This window comes from Augochlora pura, chromosome 11 (genome assembly GCF_028453695.1).
Source record: "Augochlora pura isolate Apur16 chromosome 11, APUR_v2.2.1, whole genome shotgun sequence".
NCBI classification, from domain to species: Eukaryota; Metazoa; Arthropoda; class Insecta; order Hymenoptera; family Halictidae; genus Augochlora; species Augochlora pura.
The window spans coordinates 11,927,273-11,949,788 of NC_135782.1; the positions used below are offsets into that span (position 1 = coordinate 11,927,273).

Below are 22,516 nucleotides of genomic sequence, written 5' to 3' on the forward strand. Positions count from 1 at the left end.
CTTGGACCAGAACCGTCGTTCTTTGATCTTTCGATCATTTTTTCACACGAAGACAACGTTAATTATAATTTAAATCGGCTCGACCTAAGTACGAACTACTATATATTCGAAGTGTTACGTTTTGAATCGCGAGAATAGTTGAAGGCGGGATTTTTGAATAAGGTATTATCAGTTCCGGGTCCAAGATGTCCGCCTTGATATCTCGTCAACGATGGAACGTCCTGGCGTCCGATATCGGAAGAAACACACACAACCCCATACGGTCCATTGTGGAGAACATTGTACTCGAGCCAAATTCTACGAAACCCGTGATCTCATTATCCATTGGTGAGGTTTGTTTTTTTACTTTATTTTTATTTAGAAAATTTCTTTACTTCAATTAGGAGGGGTGTTATTAAAATAACCAAACTGTATAAAAACGGGTCATACCCGATTTGGCTGACATTTTGCAAATGACATAATTTTAAGAAAAAAATCATTTGTCAAATAGAAGGTTTTTACCACTTTAGTATTGTTCGTAATAATTTTGAAAAGTTTTCTGTGCTCGATCTCCTGAAAATTGTGGAAACAGATATTTCTCAGATATGAATAATGTTTAATGTTTGGGAAAAAATTTCGGTGATTTTCAGTTAAAAGAGACAATTTCGTGAAGGATGATTTACCACACTATTGTCACTTTCCATCTTACCGATAGAACCTTACCGTTCTGAAAGTACATCCTGTAAGACACGAACGTGACTCGTTATTTTTATATTTTGGTAATTGAATGGGACTTGATATTATGAAGCTAACAATTAAGTTTATTAAACAAGTTCTTCAGTGTAAGCTCACGAGCCTTTAAACATTGTTTTTATCTAAATAGAACTCGTTTCCAGTATTTTAGCGAAATCGATGTAAAAACTTTTCAAAATTACAGGGAGTAATATTGAAATAGTAAAAACATTCTTTATGTCTTAGCTATAATGAAGCTATTTGCAAAATTTCAGCCAAATCGAACGTGATCTGTCTTCTGAAGTTTTGCCTATGTTCGTGAAATGCAATAAAATAATTACTAAGATTATTGGGTCAAAGCTTAAGTTCTCCTCGTTTCTGTCAGGTAGCACAAGTATTTTGTATTTTTACCCGAGAAATTGATACGTACTTATATAAGTTCGCGTTAGCTATTTTTTCTTCAAACCAACAACGAATACAAAATACATATTTAATTTGTTTTAATAAATATGGAAATCCTAAATACTACAGCTCAATTAATGTATTAACTTAAATTTTTAGAAATTGTGGCATTCTATATTTTTCTTTACAGCAACAACGTGTCTATTGTATCAAATGATCTTCGATATTTTAAAAATGGCACCTACTTATTTACATTAACCTTTATCTGGAATGATGATTTTCACAGACGTAATTAGGATCGTGATAGATACCAAATAAGGAGCGTAAAAGGGCGAGTTAATTTAATACTAAACCAATCAGTTCGTAGTGAGTACCGTACAGCGGCCTGGCACGTCTATCGTGTGAGCATTGTAATTCTGAACTACGATGACGACGCGACGATTAGTGGTAGTTGATGTGATGAAATAGTGTAGCGGCTGCGGAAGCGTCAGAGATTTTGTGATTTCACCACAGCACGTCTTCGACTCCGTGAAATTTTAAATATAGAATAGCTGATGAGGAGTTTGTCAAACAACTTGATGTTCAATGATTGGAAATATCTAGCTTTTTTCTTTTAATATTATTTAAAATATGAGATTACAACCAAAGAAATTAATTAATGAAAGAAGAAACGTTTTTTACAAAAATAATTAAAACTTACGATTGGTTTGGAAAAACAATCCGAAAAAAAGGAAACGATATTTGTTTTAACATTATTTTCCAAAGAATTGAAAAGAAGAAACAGCTTTCAAAATTCTGATTTATCACTATTTTCATCAAATGGGAAGAAAAGGCCTCTCCTAAAATTTGAATTTAAAATTATTTTCAAAGTTTAATTACTTTTCACAAGTTCTATATTCAGGCATCGTTCTCTACAAACATGTCCTGTCTAGCACGCGACTCGATTTTCAAAGGAAAATGACCGCAACGAAATTTGGCACACCAACGCTGCACTCAGCTTTCTTTTACAGCATTTTAGCCAAAAATTCTGTTTTAGTTACTTTTGATATTTGCAGCATTGTTGCCAAGTTTGTGTTCGTATAAGAAAACTATACAAACATCGCCAAATCTATAGTTACCAAAAGTTATTCAAGTGGCATCAAAAATGTAGAATTCTGTGAAACCTTTTACGAGACAATGGTAACTCTTGTAAAAACAGTAACTGTGTTCATGAATCAATATCATCGATGTAGAAATTAGTGACACTGCATACCTTTAAACATATTTGCTTTTAAAAAATGTCATCTTGCAATGTATGCATCACGGTCTCCTTCTCAACGATTGTCCAAAATTGATCAAATAGACTTTGAGATATCGCGGACACTGTTCTGAAAAACATAGTTTCGACAAAAGTGCCTTTAGAGTTTAATATATCAATAGTGATGTAAGGCCATTGTTCTTTCCAAACAACCATAACTTCGTTAATTCTAAAAATTCGCATATTTGGCTTGAAACATGTATTCTTGAAACTACATCCTTTAATAATATGCGTAAAAAACTGATTTTTTAAAAAACTCCTCCTTTAAAATACTCCTTAAAACTAGTTTCCATATTTATTTTTAAGATTGTACTAATTTACTGTGTACATAAAGGTATTTAAATGTGCATCGAAACGATAAGCACGATATAAATATTCATATCATCGGAATCAACTCATAAGCATCATATGAATGGGATAGCTTACCTCGTGTCAAGAGTAACTGACAACAAGGGGATTGTTCACAAACACAGATATGCCATAAACTAAGTATGTAACAAGTTTGACAATAATCTCTCAATCACCTTTAAGCGATTTTTTGTATTTGATCTGATCAACGTCGACAGAGGTGGTTTCATCTCTAAATATGAAAACGAATCGATATAAAAGAATATTAATTTTTTGTTCCTCTACAACATATCCAAAAATTAAAACAATTGTAGATGGACATCTAAAAATCCTCTCTTGTTAGTCACATAGCTGCGAAACGCTCCTATTTTCTCAGTCTCTGTACACGTTGTTCTTGGGGAATCCTGATCCATACAATAATAGCGATAAATGTGATACAGACATCGTCGCGACATTATTAATCGGTTGAAGAGACTCGTAACTTTAAAAAATTAGGATTGTTATGTTTCTTCAAAAATCAAGTGTAACAATGTTGGATATATATTTTCCTAAAGGATTTGCAAACATGATAAGGTATAGCTTATCTATTGAAATTTTATTACGAACTTAACTCGTCCTTACAGCGCAAGGGGTAAAATACCCTGATAACTTTATACATTGCACAAATATCTTTTGCACTCATTATTTATAATTTATAGTATTATATAGACGTAATTATACATATAGACGTGCCGTCCGCACGTCTCCGAAACATTTCTCCGCTTGGCGCCGGTAGCACTGATTCAGATTGTTTCACTTGTCGCCTTTATCGGGAAAGGTTATCAGGAAATTATAAGTTGTCAAGTTATACTAATCTAGGTAGTGTCGCCGGCTGTCAAGCGATACTTTGCGTGTTACACCACTGTGGTGACGCCGGACAGCATAGTGATAATCTGTATCTGATACAGTGTACCACTTGGGTAAGACAGAACTACCGAATACAGTGGAAGTTATCAAAATAAATATTCCAACTTTTTACTTATTTTAATTCACCCTCTCGAAAAAATACTTGAGGAATAGGGGGACATTTCATTTTTTAAACAGTGGTTAAATCCACATTAAGCAGGTCTATGCCAATTAATAATCTGCTAGCAATCGTATTAATTAATTATCTGTTAATAATATGCGCTGCCGTTTGCAACCAGGCGTTCATCGATCGGATTACAATGGTATTAGATCCATTAATAATTATTTTCATTAAGAAAATAGTGATTGTCATATTTCATTGGAAATTAATGATTACGTTTTGTGTACATACTACATTATTATTTAGAAAAATATAGAAATTAATTACTTAAGGAACGTACTATTAAGTAATTAAGGGATATATAATCGACAGTAAAATTCATTCATCAATCGAGTGATAAATGACAAAGTTATGACAGTTCTCTTTGACCAAATTTTTAATCAATGTTGAAATTGTATAATGGATCAAAAAGCGGGTTAGTAAATTTAACACGGGATTTTGAAAAAGCATATCAGAAAGATCCCCGGTTGACACAGCAAGCACATAGCGATGCTTGTTAAAGGTGATCAAATGTTTTCATGTATAATAATACAAAATATTTAATCGATTTTTGGATGGTTGAGAATCATTAGAAAATGACCAATATACTGGACGGTCAATTTCAATCCGAAAACGTAAAACGGTTAAAAAGGTACGTAATTGTATTGTAAATAACCGCAATGCTTCACTGAAAATTATGAAAGCAAGCGGCTATGGACCGAAAGATAATTCAGAACACTGTTCGCGTCGTATCCGTCCCACTTATCAACATCCAGATAATTGGACCCTGTTGTACTATAACGCGGCAAATCACATTGTTCATGAAATTTTTCCTAGAAATCGAGTTTGTCTGTTCAATTATTCGCCACATTCACCTTGACTTGGCTCCGTGCGGCTTCTTTTTATTCTTTAAATTGAAATCGAAATTAAACGAATGCTTTTTCAAGACAATCCGTTCAACCAAAAAACTTCATCAAGGAAACTAGAACGAATACTACAAAATCAGCTGAATTATGCATTTGAGTTCTTTTTGCATCGCTATAAAAAGTATCTTGACGAAAGAGGAAATTATTTTGAAGAAAACATGAGATTTTGTGTATTTTGTTACTATCGTGTTTTATTAGTCCAACCATAAAAATGAATTATCGCTCTCTATATTTCGATTTTATGTTGAAACTATGTAGACTTGTAGCCTTTGTGATCATTATGGATATCATATAAAGTTAAACTCGCAATAGTATTTCATCTATTTCAAATTATACTACTGTTCCCGACACTAATGTGCTTGAATTCAACGACTACCTGTATACTAGGTGGAAATTGGGACGCAAAAATAGTAATCTATATGTAACATTTAACTATCTAAATTGAACGAATTTGAATTGTATCGATTAATTTGATCCTAACAGATTGGCTTAATCGATTGATTCGACCTGAAACGAACATCAAGCTACTCAAATTTATCTAGCGAAGAGAGCTAATAATGATTTGATGTTTAACAGTAATTATTAGACTGTGGATTGTATGAATTTATGGAAAAACATATAAATGAAATACATATCCTTTATGCTATTGTTACGTACGGACCCGTTTATAGCGTTTTATTTTTCAAACTTTGTATCCCACGAAATTCTTATCTCCCCTGAAGCAACTGTCAGGCGGCGACCAGCACTTTTCCATAAACAGAAGGCCCCGAGCGTCGCGGTTTTCCACGCATCAGATTCCCACGAAATCTCATATGGATAGAAAAAATCACGTAGACGCATTCCTGACCGCCATATTCCACCTTTCGGAGTATAAATGGGGCACGTTTTCTTCTCTTATCGGGAAGTACGCAACCAAAGTCGGCAGGGTATAGACTACGTGTAATTAAAACTGTCAGGCTGTACGAACCCCCGCATTTCTCAGTGCGTGAAAACCGAGAATACCGGACTTAGGTACAGCTTTACACTCTAACACTTCAAACATTTGTAATAGACTCAGGTCTCTGTAGAATATACTTTAGTATTTTTATATTGAATATTAGAGTCAAGTTTATTCATCATTCACACCCCATTTCTCCCAGTTGCTAGTATCATATCCATCACGGTGTACCTTCCCCGCTCGAGGTACACCAACTAAAGAGTTACGAGGCTAAGTTTTCCTGATTCCTTATTCCGCTCGTAGGCCCCAACGGTGAAACAGACGTCGGCTCATCTAGGAGCACCTTTTCTGTGGGTCCTGGTGGTGCAACAGACATCGGCTCGTCCACACTCTCCCGTCATTGTGGGTCGTCAAAATGGCGTCGGCTCCACTGCAATTGTTTAATTCTTATACCCCCAATTCAACAAATTAACGAATCCTCGGTCACGCAAGACTGCCTTAGCCCTCGGCTCGCAATACCATTAAAAAGATTGAAGAACATTATTGTACTATTTTCAACTTACGGTTTTTACACTACAGATTAATCCCTTTCGAGATCGTATTTACCTTTTGTAGATCATCTTCATCTTTTTGTAAATAAAATCAATCTGTTCACTTTACAAAATTGATCGCCTTTAAATAATTTATTTCAATATGAATGTAAAAATTTTGTATAAAATGATATAAATGTTATTAGAAATTATTAATTCTCTTTAATCTTTAACCCTCTTAGTGCCGGAGGGCCGATATATCGGCCCGCGCTGCAGTGGCGGAAAGTGCCTATACTTATACCTTTGTTATATATGTAACATCCAATGAATTTGGAAGAATTGGCATCACTGTTTCATTCTCGATTTCGTCCTTAATACACTGCTTTTTGAATTATGTAAATATTACTTTTCGTTTGGTTTTTATGAGCCTTTTCCGAAACCCTAGTAGAACCGTAAAATTTAGCTTTTTCGCCCGGCACTAAGAGGGTTAATAATGATTTATGAGCTGTTATGCAATTTCTAAGAATATCAATTTTATTCTAAGTATGTAATTACAAATAAGTGAACTTCGGTTGCAAAAGGTACAATTTAGTTTACAAAAAGTTAATGAAACATACGAAAACAAAGATCATTTTACTTACAAAATAGTGAATATGCTCTACAAAAGAATGAATTTGGAATGAAAAACTTTTTATTGAAACGACTAATGCGAAGCACACTTTTCTGTTTCATTTCTATTAAATTTTTTGACATTTTTAATAATCTAATTCTAGTCTCATCTACTGAACAAATAGACTTGAAATATCAGGCAAATGATAGGATCACGTCATTTACAACGTATTTCAAGATCATGGTAATCAGAAGGGTATTGCATAAATTGAACAATTACCATTATAATAACTTCTCCGAGCCTAGAACGAACATTTAAAGAATGTCTTTCATACATCTCGGAAAATTACCTACATTTGATAATGAAAATCTGTGAGATATTTGTAGATTTTTACATCTTTCAATATGTGTAGTTTGATTTTATGTGAATCGATTTCGATGAAATTTTCGGCGTGTGAATCAGGTACAGAGATCTATGAAATGTATTGTTTTGATGTTTGTTGTATAAATTGTTACTGTCTGATATAATAGTCTATTTAACATTTAACAAAGACGAAGACAAAAATATGAGAGTCAAATGTACAGTGTGTTAGAAAATTATATGTCACTTAAGCGTGATTTGACAAATTTGGATCGACATAAATTTTAGAAAATGTTGCTGCAAAATTGACCACAACCTTCATTTCCAAGGTCGCTAACGTGTGATAAAAATAAACAATACTAATAATGTGATTCTGCTATTTTTTTATGAGAACTATTTGGATCCATGGTTCCTTTGAGACTATTGTTCATCGTGATAAATACTAAACTATACAGTAAACAAAAATTGAGTTTGGAGTTTCATGTCAAGCTTAATGTTACAGAAACTGTTTTTTATAAAATCTTCATCGATACCAAGGTGAAGAATTATGTCGTAGCGGCCACGATGTATAATTTCTCAACGCCCTGTATGTGCAAGGAAACAAAATGTCAGTGGGGATAAGTGAAACGATTATGAAACGATTATGAAATGATTATGAAATGATTATAACGTAATAGCCGTAATCATTTTTACCGGCAAGGATTTATTCCACTGCACTGCAATACTAGATTGTTTCAAATAACTGATATATTTTTATTGTTTTCTAGTTTAGTACAGTGCTACTGATAAAGGCTGCGCGGGCGTTTTACGTGTTACGAGTCGCATGCCACAACTTTTACACTGAAATGGAAATTGTTTTTTTTTAAACCAAGTGGACACACGATCGCTTTGCATGCTATGACACGCGCCGATAGTCGCGTGCAGCACGCGTTATGTAAAATCTCTCTAAAAATTTTACCTAATGTTTAAATCTGAAGATACTGCAGATCGTTCTATGATTCTAAAGCGTTTCATTTGTCAAACAGTTTTTTACTGTTTTTGTCGTAGATGAATTTATAGTTTGATGCAGTCAGAAATAAAATTTCTATATCTCTGTCATTTGTTAGTAAAAGTATTACACTCGATGAAGTTAAAATATCTATTGAACTAATAATGTTCCGACATGAATCGATCAATAGCTTTCAGAAATAGGTAAATAGGTAGGTAGTAATAGATCAATAACTTTTTTATACAAAAATTTTGAGCCACACCTATTGATACATACAAAAATTCTGTTTAACCTTTAACTAGATAATCTACGTAGCTGGGCTGTGAGGCTTCTACTAATTAGGTCTTTTCTACTAATTATTCACCTGCGCTGATAGTACAGCGTGTTCCCAAAGTCATTAAAACTCGAAAATTGGGAGCTTCTTGATGTTATTTGCAGTAACTTTTTTCATAGCGAAAATCCGCTCCGTGGCCTCGTTTAAGAGTTATTAACAAAACACAGTGATCAATGAGGCCGGCTTATCGTTTTGTATATAAAATTAACTCTTTTGTAAATCTTATTCACCCTTTTTAATTCAAATTCACTTGATCGTAATTATTTGTAATGTAAGTCATATTGGATTTAAAAATCGAATATTTTGCAACAAATTCTTGAAGATTAATACAAATTAATTATTTGTAATTGAGTGTGCATCATTTTATGAATAAGTATATACATGAATTCATATTAAATTTAAATAAAAAAATATTAATTCAGAGATTGAATAAAAGGCGGCCAATTTTGATTTATGCGAAACCATTAATTTATTTTCAAAAGATATGAATGTGACCTATAGAAGGGTTAACTTGGAATGGCAAAGCTGTATCTATGTTCATATTATATTATTATGAATATAGTGTTATTGTAAGCATAGTAAATAATGTAATACCAATTTACGACAGCATGCGCTGTTGCTCAGTGATCTCTTACTAACTTGTTTTCAATCTAGATGTTTTCTCACTATACACATATAGTGAATTACTAGGCATTGGACTTTATGCAAGATAAATATTCTCTTAAACAATTGTAAAAAAAGTGAAGTTAAATAAAGTTTTCAAAATTTTTGTAACATATTTCTTATTTGATATCTTCCAAGTCAATTTTAACATAAACACATAAAATTCACAGTTTGCTAATCATACAGCCTCGAGTTGCAAACACTTCCTAACAATTTTCATTTTTTAGACAATTACAGACAGTACAATTCCTGCCCTTCTTTTACCTGAGTGCGTGATGAATAGCGATGGGCAATTCACAACCCACGCCCCCCCCCCCCCCCCCAACTAGTCCTCCAACCACTAGTCTGCGGTCAGCATTCAATTTGACTGTATTCTGTTCTATTCTATTATGTCGTATACAGAACAGGTTGACCAGAAATGAAATGCCAAATCTTCGAAAGCGTCTAGGAAATCTATAATGTCATGTTACTTATTTTGTCCATACACTGAACAATGCCTAAAATATTTTTTTGTAAATTTTGCTATTTTAAGAATAAGGAAAATATAAAAAACTTTCGTTTTTTTCAATTTTATGCAAGCTTATACAGAAAATTTGAAAAATGCGTTTTGTAAATTTCGCTAATTTATAGGTACGTTGAAAATTGATCGATGTTGGTTAACACAGAGTCGAAATACAAACGTTGAAAGATATAAAAACTGCAGATTTCTTACAGTTATTGATCGAAAATGTAAACAATCGTAGCTAACCTGAGATTTTCGCGATTTTTAAGCGTTTCAACTCGAAATAACAGACGCAAATAAAAACATTTAAAAAACGAGGGTCCTTTATATTTTGTATCATTTCAAGTAATAGCGGAATTAAAAAAAAAAGAAAAACTATTTTTGTCATTGAACAGATACTTGAACATTTAAAAAGATCCAGTTTATTTAGTCTACTTTGAGAATAGATATAACGGTTTAAAAGGTGTTCCTTTAATTTTGTTGGTAAGTTCATTCATAATTCATAACATCATTTTTTTATTGTAGATGCTGTTGAAAATGTTGACCTCTTGCAGTAATGCAAGCATTGCACCTAAAGTGCTCTATTATAAATGTAGCTAGACACTACTCTGATGATATTTCATGCACTGCAGCTACTTTTCTGTCTCTCAGTTGCACTCTTGAGTTAATTGGCGCCGAGTGAACTTTCTCCGCCAAAGCAGGATCTTGAAACCGGTATGATTTTGATACTGGTATTACATCAGCAAAACCATGCTGAAACAGAAAAGTCTGAATATTAAAGTCAATAGACGAATTATCAGAAACCAAAATAAATGCTCGTTCCACCTTTTATTTTTATTGAGCACTTTTTGGGTTGAGATTGTTTTGCAATACTTTTGCAATCTTTGAATTTGATTAAAAATCATTTGTATCATAACAGTATGTATGCTGTTAGCATGCCATATTGACGGTATGATGCTATGTTTGCAAAAAGACGCTATATTGATTTAACATAGCTTACCGTCGATTTCTTCAATTTTTTAATACTAAAAAAGACAAGTGATGATAATAATGCTTAACTCTAGCTATAGAGTAGAGAATAGAGTAAAGAAAACAGTTATGTATTTAATTATAATATTTATTAAATTATGAAATATTAAAGATCTTTATTTGCTGCTAATTCCAAGAAATGTTCACTGCTCGAGGGAGTAGTGAAAAAATATTAAATAATTTCTTTTTTAATGAGACTTTGGGTCGCAGATGAATTTTCTCATTATATTTTGTCAAGCAGCTGTTAGTGTTATTTTGATGTTTCGGAGAAGTGAAAGTTTGTCAAAGCGGTGTTTGAATTTAATCCATATCTATTTCTTTGTATCTGGTATTTTCTGCACTCGTATAACAGGTGTCCGATGGTTATTTGTTGGTTGCAGATGTTACGGTAAGATGGGTCAGAGTAGTCAGAAATTAATTCATGCGTAAGTCTGGCATGCTCAATTTGAAGTCTGTTCGTGGTTATGTTTGATATTACATATTTCATATTATTTGGTAGAAATTTTGTAGCGCGTCCGGTATTTTAGTCCTGCTATACGTAGTCCATATTTTCTTCCATTTTTCGTTTTCACATTTGAGAATTAAAATTAGTAGGTCTTGATGTGGAATTGGGGTGCTGGTTTCTGCTGTTCCATATTTGCTACTTCTTTTGTTAGAGCGTCAGCTCCCGCATTTTCTTCTATTTATTAATGCAAGGGAATCCAGGTTATGTTATTATTTGTTTGTGGCCATTGTTGAGTTCCATATATCTTTACATAGAATCTGTGTAGTTTACCGATAGTTTATAATTATTTTTTGGCATACATATAGTGTAGAAAATATCTTGTGTTGACTAAGATAAGCGAACTCTAGATCCTCGGATCAGTGGAGGTTTGTTACAAATATTCTCTGCAAACGTGTCAAAAATGTAATAAATTTCAAGACAACCATTTACATGAAAACGATCTTAAAAATGACATAAAATGTCGGTTTTTCTAATTAATTTATCTCTTGTACGCACTTTTGAATTGTAAACTTTTACTCTGAAAGTGACCCATAAGTTAAGCTCTAAAAGAGTAAAGTAACGTAATTTAATGGGCCCAGAAAATTGGTTTGGAAATTTCACATTTCTTATGTTTGTCATAATTTTTCAATCAAGTATTTACAGACTTTTTTGTTATGACACATTTTAGTTGGATTTTTACTTAAAGAATACATTCCCGAAGTGTGTTACGAAAAATGTGGGACACCCTGTATATTGCGTGATCGAATTTGTTAAAGTTTTATAGTTTCTACGTCCAATTCATGAATTAAAACAGAATCGTAAATCATCGGCAAATAAATAATATCGCAAATGCAAATACAAGTGTCATAAATAAATGGACAAACACAATTACTCCGTAAATAACGATTCTTCGATTACTATAACTCAAAGTATTTAATGACGCGTTTATATGGCTCAGAAATTTGGTTTTTACATTCGATTATTATTATTTTATGATCGATTGCACTTTGGGTCAACGGCTGTTTACTATCATTATTATATAACCAAAGTTTCTATTGTGGGTCAAACATTTTCAATAATACTGTTTGGATGAATATTTTCCTGAAAATCTATTAATATTCAAGATGTTTTATGAAACAGGTTTCTCATTTTTCACTTTGACGGATATTTTCTGTCCCTAAACATAGAAATGAGCAGCTATAAAAAGCAAATGTTAAATATTTTTGAAACTTTACACACGTACATACCAAGTTTTATTACGATAGCCCACGTTCGAGATGGTTGACGTTTCCTGTCGGTAAATACGATGTTATTATCTATTTGTCAATAAGTTTTAAAATCAATTTTCTACCCTGAACTTAATACGTACGAAACAAGAATTCGCATCAATTGCTTCTCTTTTAAATGTTGAAAGGATTAGGCAATGAATGAAAAACATTCTACAAAAACTGCAATTGGTTGGAATAATAGAAAGAACTAATGAAATAAACTTTTTCAGTATTTAATTAATAATATTATGCTACACATTATACTACTCTGTATTAAGTTTTATGCGTAATTTCAGGAATAATAAACTACACGATTGCTTTTAAATTTACAATTGTAAATTAACACATTTTGTCGGTAGAAAGTAACTTGAACGCAAAAAATTGACTTTTAAAAGCTGTCAAAAATCTAAAAAATGTCATCTTCCAACATCGTCCTGTTCCGTCGACAATTTTTCCGAAATTATTGAAATTTTTGATATTGTTTTTCTGCCGTAAACGCTGACACAAAAACATGATAAAGAAGAGCATAAGAAAATCAAAGTACCTCTACTCTCAAATGGCGGTTCAAAGCAAATACAGACAATTTCAATCTAGTTTGTGTTTATTATTGCATCATTTGAAACATGTTTCAATCAAAGTTTTATTTGTTCAGTCCATTTTTCCAAAGTATGTACCAGCAAAAGTTTTGCAGTTTAGTAATAAACTAAGGAAGAGAAAATAATTGTAGAACGGGAAAAATAAAAGGAACAATGTAAAATACGGAAGGGTTATAAGTTAGTATTAGGAAAGTAATGAAAGTAATGAAAGAGGCGACGAGAGATGCGTGGGTCATGGAACAAAAGAGCTTGGGAGCGAGTGAACAGATGAGAGGATAGGAGAAATAGCAGCTAGGTCTGAAGTAGCAAGGTCTGACATCTAGCGGAGGGAGAGAAAGCTAGGTTAGGAGAAAGAGAGAAGGAGAGACGATAAGATGCGCAAAGGGAAATGCGATTAGGAAACGGGAAAGGAATAAAAGGAGGAAAAATCAGGAAACGAAAAGAGGAACCAGGAGAAAGGAATAGACCAACGTGAGAAATGAAAACACGGCGAGAAAGAAAAGAAGCAATACAAAATCAGCGAGGGAGTTGAGTGTCTTTCGAATAAAGGAGAAAATAGAAAATAGTGAAATCGGAAAAAAAGGAGAGAACAGCGAGAAAATTTTCGGAAAAAGCATGATAACAAGGACACCGGAGGAACTGCAACAGTGGAATGTTTAACAATTAACACTTTGTCGTCCTTTGGCATCGCTAATTCAGATAACTTCGCTTTCAATCCTGTCTCCCTATTTTCATGAAATTTCGAAAATATACATGTGTAAATAAATGTAAAATTTGTCTGATTTATATATTTCTTTATTTACATTTCCTTTGGTAATTACTCGGTATATCTTTTTTAAATGATACGAAGCAAAACAATCTCTAGGATGTAACGCAACTCCTCTAGATTTGCATATTAAATTTGTCGTTGTTCCTTTTTTTGATTCTGAAACACATATGCATGGCAGTTTCTTCATTCCTGTTTGTTAATTTCGGAAATGAGTATTGGCTGGTGTTGCTTTAGCTGACTGGAAAGTCTGTCGATCTCGTCATTATGCGTCAAGTACTTATCGCAAATACTTATAAAAACAAAAAACTTGTTAAAGTGTGTAACTTATTGTTACTCAAATAAAACAACAGAACACCACACCATATTGAGCGGTACTATGCGCGTTATTCCACTGTGGTGTTGCCGTCTGTTAAGTGATACTTTGCGCGTTACATCACTATGGTGGCACCGGGCAGCGTAATGTCACACCATCTATACTTTTTCTTACCACGTTATTACTTATTCCTATCTTCAGAAAGTATAGACGACGTTGTGTATGAAGATTTTCTCACCGTGATCTTTTGGCCTCTTCCCGACAGCCATATGCACCCTACGGAGATTTTGCCAGGGTCGCTTGTTTATGTTCAAGCAGGGTCTCCTATTAAGAATGCAGATTGCCCCCTATATTTTGTTCAACGAGAACTGGCACAAAATGTAAACAGAATGTTCGCGTGATCAGTGCTGCGGTTGCAGCCGAGTGGCTGTTATACGACGATGCTCAAGGGACAATTTTAGAGGATCCTCATCGAGGGCCCTTGCACCCAGAGTAACCTCACGCAGAAGGTCTCGGAAATTGTGATGCGATCCTGGTCCAGTCATGCGACGTTTCCGGGCTGCTGTTTATATTTTTTGTCAGTTCTAACGTTGTATGAAGTATTAAGCGGGTAAACAGAGATTCCAAGGAACTAGATATAACGAACTTTGATAGTATAAAAGAGCCACAACTTCTCAAACTTGCAGCACTAACTCCACTCACGAAACTACGATTATCTACCTCAACAACAGTAGTTTGACAGGATACATAAATAGAACACGCTCTTAATCCAAAGTAGTCAATGTCGGTGTTTCGCAAGGCATCTTTTTAATATTTACATGTGTAGCATCGGAAACTCCCTAAAACACACCTAGCTATATACGTATCTTGACGATACGTCATTTTCTCCTCTTGCTGGCAATTCATACAAGTCACAAAATACGTATTAGAACACAGAAACCAAATTAAATAATACTTGGACAAATGCGAGTTAAACTGAAACGAAAACAAATATTCAAATAAAATCCACAGCTATTTCCTGATCTAGGAAAGTAAAACCAGATAAAAAGTAGTATCAAAAGAACTCCTTATCTAGCAAGTGCACGATCAGTCCTGTTGTAATACTATCAAATAAGGGCTACAGCAGTCAAAATCCATTTTAACAAAACTCAAATATTATAAAAAGAATTCCTAGGGATCGTATTAAATGCAGACGGACTTACCCCAACGAAACTACTGCATAAAAAACTAAACGTTTTCACAATAAGTCAGTATACAGAGTGAGTCACGCAATTGGAACAAGTTATATTTTGAGTTTGGTAACACATAGAAAAAAGTCGTGCAGCAAAATGGTGTCTACCTTTCTGCGAGTTCAGTCTTTCTATAAATTCATCTGAAAATGATAAGAGGTTTACTGTGTAATTTAATTACTTTGTAATTTATAACACTTCGAACGATTCAATTGTAATTTTGCTCACCTTGGGCTTGCATGACCTCCGTGATGACGAAACATCAGTAGTAACAGACAAAATACAATACTAAACAGAATACAGTCCTACAGCAATATCATTGAAAAAGAAGATTAATATACCAAGGATGGGATATTAATCTCACTCATACTTTTAGAAAAGTCAATCATTTGTCTCTCTAGCGCTAAGTTCATGCCAACAGAATGATGAATGATAAAATTATGACAGTTCTGCCTGACCATATCTTCAATCGATGTTGAAATTGTATAGGGTAATTTGTCCAGCGAGTAAACATTTAAGCTGCACGAATGTTAAAATAATCATGCTACGATCAAACAATCAATAAATGAACAAAAAATTGAATCGTGGAACAAAAAGCAGTTATTAACTTTAACGCAAGAACAGATAAAAGTGCATCAGATTGTAAACAAAAAATTGAATCATGGAACAAAAAGCAGTTATTAGATTTAACACAAGAGTTGGCATAAGTGCATCAGATTGTGTATTCTGGTTAATGCAGTAAGCGTATGGCGATGTTTGTTTAAGTTGGTTAAATGTTTTCGTATGACATTAACGATTTTTGAATAGTAGAAAATTGCTAGACGACCATACGAGGAAACTAATTTTAATTCTAAAATCTGGAACGGTTGTTATAAATGACCACAATGATTCATTAAGAATGATTGAAGCGGCTATGAACATCAACCTAAAGTCAATTAATTCAGAACATAGTTCGCGTCATATCCGTTTCGATTATCAAAATCCAGATAGTTGAATACTGTTGTACAATAACACGATATCTCAATTTTTGGTCAGAAGTACGCCTGAGTTATTAAGTTATTAGTAGCTAATATTTCTACTTTCTAAAACCTTACCATTCAAAAAGTGCATTTAGGCATTTTAAGCCTTGATCGGTTTTGTGCAAAATTTTAATCCTGAGTTGAATTATGGTAGTGTTGAGTATTATGGATTTTTATTATATGGTGTTAATAAGATATTCAGTTAAATACTAATGACTTAATAAAATTGAGACAATAATTATTCAAACTGAAGCAAAATCGGAATTTTTCTGACAGATACATTAGTATGCATTTGGATTAAACCCAGTACGAATGTAAAGTTCATTCCATTGAGTTTTCTTCAGTAACTATTACTTAATAAAGTTTTAATTAAAGTATTGTACAAAATTTCGTCAATAAATAACCGACGATGCTCAGGATAATATGCGTTTCCTTCTACCGTGCAATGAAGAAGTGAGTACACTGCCGCAATATTCTCTTTAATAATGCCCAATGTTGAGATGGACACCATTTATTATGGTGTCACGTTCAACTTCTTAGCTATCGACTTGCAACGATAGTGTAAAGATGGAGATGAAAAAAAAATAAAAAGATAAGAGCACAATGAGATGAGAACAGATGGTGTGAAAGAAAAGACAACACAGAGAGAAGGAGACTCGGAGTAGAAACTGACAAACTGACAAAAGAGCAATTAACTTTGATGTTGAGAGAAGAAATGAAACGACACGGGAAAGGTAGTGTAAAAAGGCTGTGTAAAAGAGAGTATCGACCAGAAAAGTATAGGGCTGGATAAACGTAGAACGGTGAAGGAGAGTTATACCGACACTGTCGATTTACAAGATCTATGCATCGAACCCTAAAGCTAGAGATATGTAAAAGAGGAGGTCGAAAGAATTCCTCGTTTCAAATGAAATTCGATTAAAAGGAGCGATCACTTCGAAATTTTGAAAAACTCGAACTTCTCGTTTGCAGTAGCAGTTTGAAGTTTTAAAAATAAATTGCAAAAGGTTTCGGCCTTTGACTAATATGTTAACCTTTGATTTTCTCGACACAACAGAAAGTCGACTTGCACCGCTTTTAAAATATTTGCAATCGATTACTAGCGATCGACGATTAATTTTTTTCGAACTTACAATCATTTTGGGAAATATTTGTAAATCAAAACCGCACAAACTTTTTGTACCGCTTCGCGGTCATTTAGACAATTTTCACAAAAATAAAAATGTTGTCGATCGTCAATGCCTGGTAACCTCGTTTGGCAGGAATCCTACATCACATGCGTTTTAACAACTACGTAAACGGCATTTAAAACAAAATCTGCACTGGTTTTTTTTATAGTCCGTAGCACTGTAAAATAAGCCATAAGTACTAATATCAATAAAATCTTGACTTCTCTTCCGCAGTCGATTTAAAATGTAAGTAATTTTTGATTGAGTCAAAGTGATCTAATCCTTTAAGTTGACCATAGTGTGTTAAGACGCGGATGTAAATAAAATTGTAAGTTAATGTTGTTTTTTCATATAACAAATAGTTCAATTGCATTGAATTAAATTCGCTGATCGTGAAATTGGGTTGCGTGACTCTCGGGCAGTGTAATAACATAGGCACAGGTGTGCGCCTGGGCACATCTCCCTTTTTCTTCTTTTCCCTTGAGTTTCACTGCGGTGCCTAGTGGATGCGTACCTTTAACTTAAATTTAATATGAAACAGTTTATGTTTTGCGTCTTGGGATGGTTAGTTGTGTTACCTGCGGGCTAGGTTTAATTAGAGAAAGAAATTTAAAAAATCTATTTACTTATTTCATTGACCTCACGTTTGTATTGTAGTAGGGTGTTGATATGGTGTACGTGAGCTCATCCTTCATGTAGTAATTTTTATTATAATAATAACTTTATTATAAAAATAACTTTATTTTTAGGGACTTTATTATATCGGTGAAATAGTTGTTGGAGGTTTAATCAGTGATATGGTTGTCGGTGAGGTGAAATGCGGTATCGATGAAATCGTGTCGAGGAAAACACAGTCGGCGAAGTGATTGTCGATAATTTCAACGGGTACCAGGACAACATGAAAGATTTGTTTGTACGCGATCCCTCAATAACGCGAAAGGAGAAGCGTCGAAGCTAATAGCTCGATTGAAGAATACCGACGTTTGGCTTTTTGTGCCATGCAGAATCGGTCCAAACCGAAATGGAAGCTATCCACTGCGTTATTAATTATTAAGGCCGCGCGGCAGGCCCAATCGGCAAAAATTAACGCAATGGAAATGAGCCTTGAGTTAACGAGATCCACAAAACACATCTTTTAAATTATGTTTTTAGACTCAGACAATAAAAGTAATAAACGGATGTTCTTTTCGTTATTCTAAGTAACAGCAAAATGGAAAAAAATGTTCCAATCGCTGTACAGTAAACTAGTCACTTTAACATTTTCAAAATATTAATGTCTCTTAATCCAGTATTAAAAAGGTTTTATCCTTGTAAGGGTGTTTACATACAGGGGATAAAGAAAGTATTCACATACGTTTTGAAACTATATGTTTTTTAAAGCTGCATAAAATGGCTTTATAAATTCGTTATAGACTGAGATAAAAAAGTTCAAAAACGAGAATTTTTTAATTTTTTTTGTCGCTCCAAGTAATATTAAAATTAAGAAAAGAAACCTTTTAACTATTATCTAGTATACTGCTGCCTCTATCAACGAAAAAAATGTAAGTCATTTAATTCAATTTTAAAAAATTTATTGCGATTAAAATGCTGTGGAAATACCTCTTTTACCCACTGTACTTCGTTGTATATTTTACTAAACACAACCATTGTCTAGTAAACTAGGTTCAACGTTTTACAAAAATTCCAATATCAAAACATCTGATTTGGAAACAGTTATTTCGCTTTAAAAGCTGTTGGAATACTTTCGTGAACCACTGTACGCAATATGATGGTAAGGGAGCGCTTTTGTATCGGAAAAGCGAGTTAGAACGATTACACGAAACCGAACTTATAGGTGGATAACTGCGGCGAGCAGAATTGTTATTGTTATCGTTATTGTGATGTTTCTTGTTACTATCATAACTGTTCCTAGTAGAGAATGGGATGGTAACACGGATCCCTGCGTATGCTGTACCCACTTTCTGTCTCTTGGGATATCCATGCTATAGCAAAAACGTCTCATCGTTGCAGTCAAGAGCCATAATTGTTTACAATCAATATGAAAACAGCTATTGTATAATAATGATATTATATCAAAATGTTTGTTGTGCGAGGGAAGTTTGTATCGACTTTAAATCTATTTTTAAAACCAACCAATTATAAAAAATTCCGAAAGGCAGCTTTTCGGATTGTTTTTTTATAATCACTTTACTCGTCTTAATCATCGCTGTACCGAGCCAGGCCCTTTTCGGACCCAGAGCTCGAAGTCTGCCTTGACTGTTTGACACTTGATACCATCTACTGTTTATTTGTCAGAACGATAACAAATTTTTTTATACTCTTATATCGTTCAATTACGTGATTAATGCAATTCTCTTTATGAAATCAAAGAAGTTCGGTAAGACAATATACATAACGATAATAGTAGTAATAATAATGATGATAATAACAAAATTTTAATTCAAAATATTTGTACACGTAAGGTCATGGGTCCTTTGGTAGCAATTATGGGGGTTTGCTTGAACGCCCAACCACCATTATTGCGAGGGTTAATATTAACATTAGATTTTGGATCCCGTCCATTCTTTTTTCGTCCAAATTAAGTAGAAGTTTTCGTAAACTGTTTATCTTTATGATCCCTTATGATCCCAGACTCGATTCTTGAGCAACACAGAATCGCGATTTGCATTTTATCAAACCTCTTACCCTTCTGCGTCTCGCCAACATTTCCAACTCTTCCCGCCGCGCCGCGCCGCCGAGATTACCAACGACTCAGGGACCTATCACTCTGAAAAGTAATTTTGGAGCAGTGTTCGTAACGTTTACATATAAATGTTCGTAACGTTTACACCATTGTCAGTTGACCAAGTGTATAAGTCATCCGAATATCAAATTCAGCCAATCTCCGCCATTCGTCGGAGTTCGATTATTGTTGAAAACATTTTTTTCATAAATTATACTACTTCTAAACCTTCTACTATGTATTTTAATAATTTCATATGTCGTTTGATATATTCGGAGCTATAAATTGAAATTTCATAATTTACATTTAACTTTACGCCCCGCTATATTAGTGCAGTTGGCAGTTGAAACCCTGTTCTAAAATTGTGTATTAGAGTGGTAATTTCCTGCTGTGACGGAATTATCACGAGGTCGATGTATTCCCTCAATTACCCTATTTTTAGTTCAATTATTCGTCAACCGTCACGACAATAGGAAAGTCACCACCAACATCTCCGTAATTCATTTACGTCACCGTTTCGCCTTACTAGATGCAAATACAACATTTGCGTTCGAAATGTATGTTACTATTGTTACGTACGGAGATTTTCTCCCGACGTTTTTCTTTCCTTCTTGAAGGCATACGCTAGATAACGTTGGCGGTGAACGCAGTGCTTTCATTCAAAAATAGAATATTTAATTCGCCGTATAAGCGTGCATTCAATAAGGGCCACACATTCGCGATTCTCGGTATCATCCGCGGTACGGTTTGGTCACGTAGGCCCAGTCTTCGCCCTAATCTAGGCGCGAGTTCAATAAGGGTCACACGTCTCCGATTCTGGGTATCATCCACGGCATGATCTGGGTCACGTAGGCGCGGTTCCCACTACCGAATTTTCTAGTTTAGCTTCATATAAAAGGGCTGAGATTTTTCTACTCAGCGGGCAGTTTCAAGTCAAATCGCGACGCGAGACGTAGCAAGATCGAGTCGAGTTCTCCTTCGAGCAATAGTTAACCCCCGCCGACTTGGTGCGAAAACCAGGGAGCGTGTCTTAGGACCATCGCGAATCTTACACTACACTTACGCACTTGTAACAGACTGAAGTTGTTAGATTATATTAGTTTACTTTCAATTCAGTGTACAAGTTATTTTTAATCCATCTCCCAGTTCGAGTCAGTTGTTGGTAACGATCTCACAAGGATACACCTTTACCGCTCGAGGTGTATCTATTAATATTTCTTTGAAGTTACGAGGCAAAATTAGAGTCAAACCAAAACCCTATTACCCTACTGAGGTGGCGACCCGGTGTTGAAAGAGACATCGGCCAGTCCACGAAACCAACTTCCTATCTAAGGTGGCGACCCGGTGGTGAAAGAGACATCGGCCAGTCCACGAACTTCCTCCTAAAGGCGGCGACCCGGTGATGCAATAGGCACCGGCCAGTCCGTGAACATAACCTATCCCCCAGGTGGCGACCCGGTGATGAAATAGGCACCGGCCAGTCCACGCACTTCCTATCTAAGGTGGCGACCCGGTGATGCAATAGGCACCGGCCAGTCCACGAACCCTTTACCTCAACACCCAGGTGGCGACCCGGTGATGCAATAGGCACCGGCCAGTCCACGCAATCTCCAACCTTTACACCTAAGGCGGCGACCCGGTGATGAAATAGGCACCGGCCAGTCCGTGAACTATCCCTACACCTAAGGTGGCGACCCGTTGATGAAATAGGCAACGGCCAGTCCACGAACCTCCTACTAAGGCGGCGACCCGTTGATGAAATAGGCAACGGCCAGTCCGTGAAACACATCCTACAAGGTGGCGACCCGGTGATGCAATAGGCACCGGCCAGTCCACGAAATCCTCCCAAATTTCCGCACAAAATCATTTACCTCCGGCCACGTGTGCAGTGGCCCTCGGCTCGTAACACTATAAATGGAATTCTAGTGATTTCTTTTGCAAATTTGCTCTTCTTGGTGAATAAATTAGAATGCAATCATAACAAATTTGATCTTGAAAAAAAAATGATCAAAGTAATATTTGTGGAAGTTTTGTTCTAACAATGTTTTCTTACACCTTATACGTACATGTACAGCTGCTATCCATCTACTAAGAGCTGTGAACTAGACCCTGCTTCTATGATCGTATCACGGGGCTGTTAAGTAGACAAATAGATACATATATGGAGAACCAACTGAGAGAGAGAGACAGAGAGAGAGAGAGAGAGAGAGAGAGAGAGAGAGAGAGAGAGAGAGACTATGGTATTGTTCGATCTAAATACTATAA

At 34.8% G+C, this 22,516-nt stretch overlaps 1 protein-coding gene across 2 annotated transcripts in view; it reads left to right on the plus strand.

The window, feature by feature from the left end:
* Tat (Tyrosine aminotransferase) overlaps window positions 1-22,516 on the plus strand; it is a 74,321-nt gene continuing 51,805 nt past the window's right edge. For both annotated transcript variants that reach the window (XM_078194475.1, XM_078194476.1), the window contains exon 1: window positions 1-327. In XM_078194475.1, coding sequence (XP_078050601.1) covers window positions 186-327 — 142 coding nt within the window. In that variant the 5' untranslated portion in view covers window positions 1-185. The remainder of the gene's footprint in view (window positions 328-22,516) is intronic.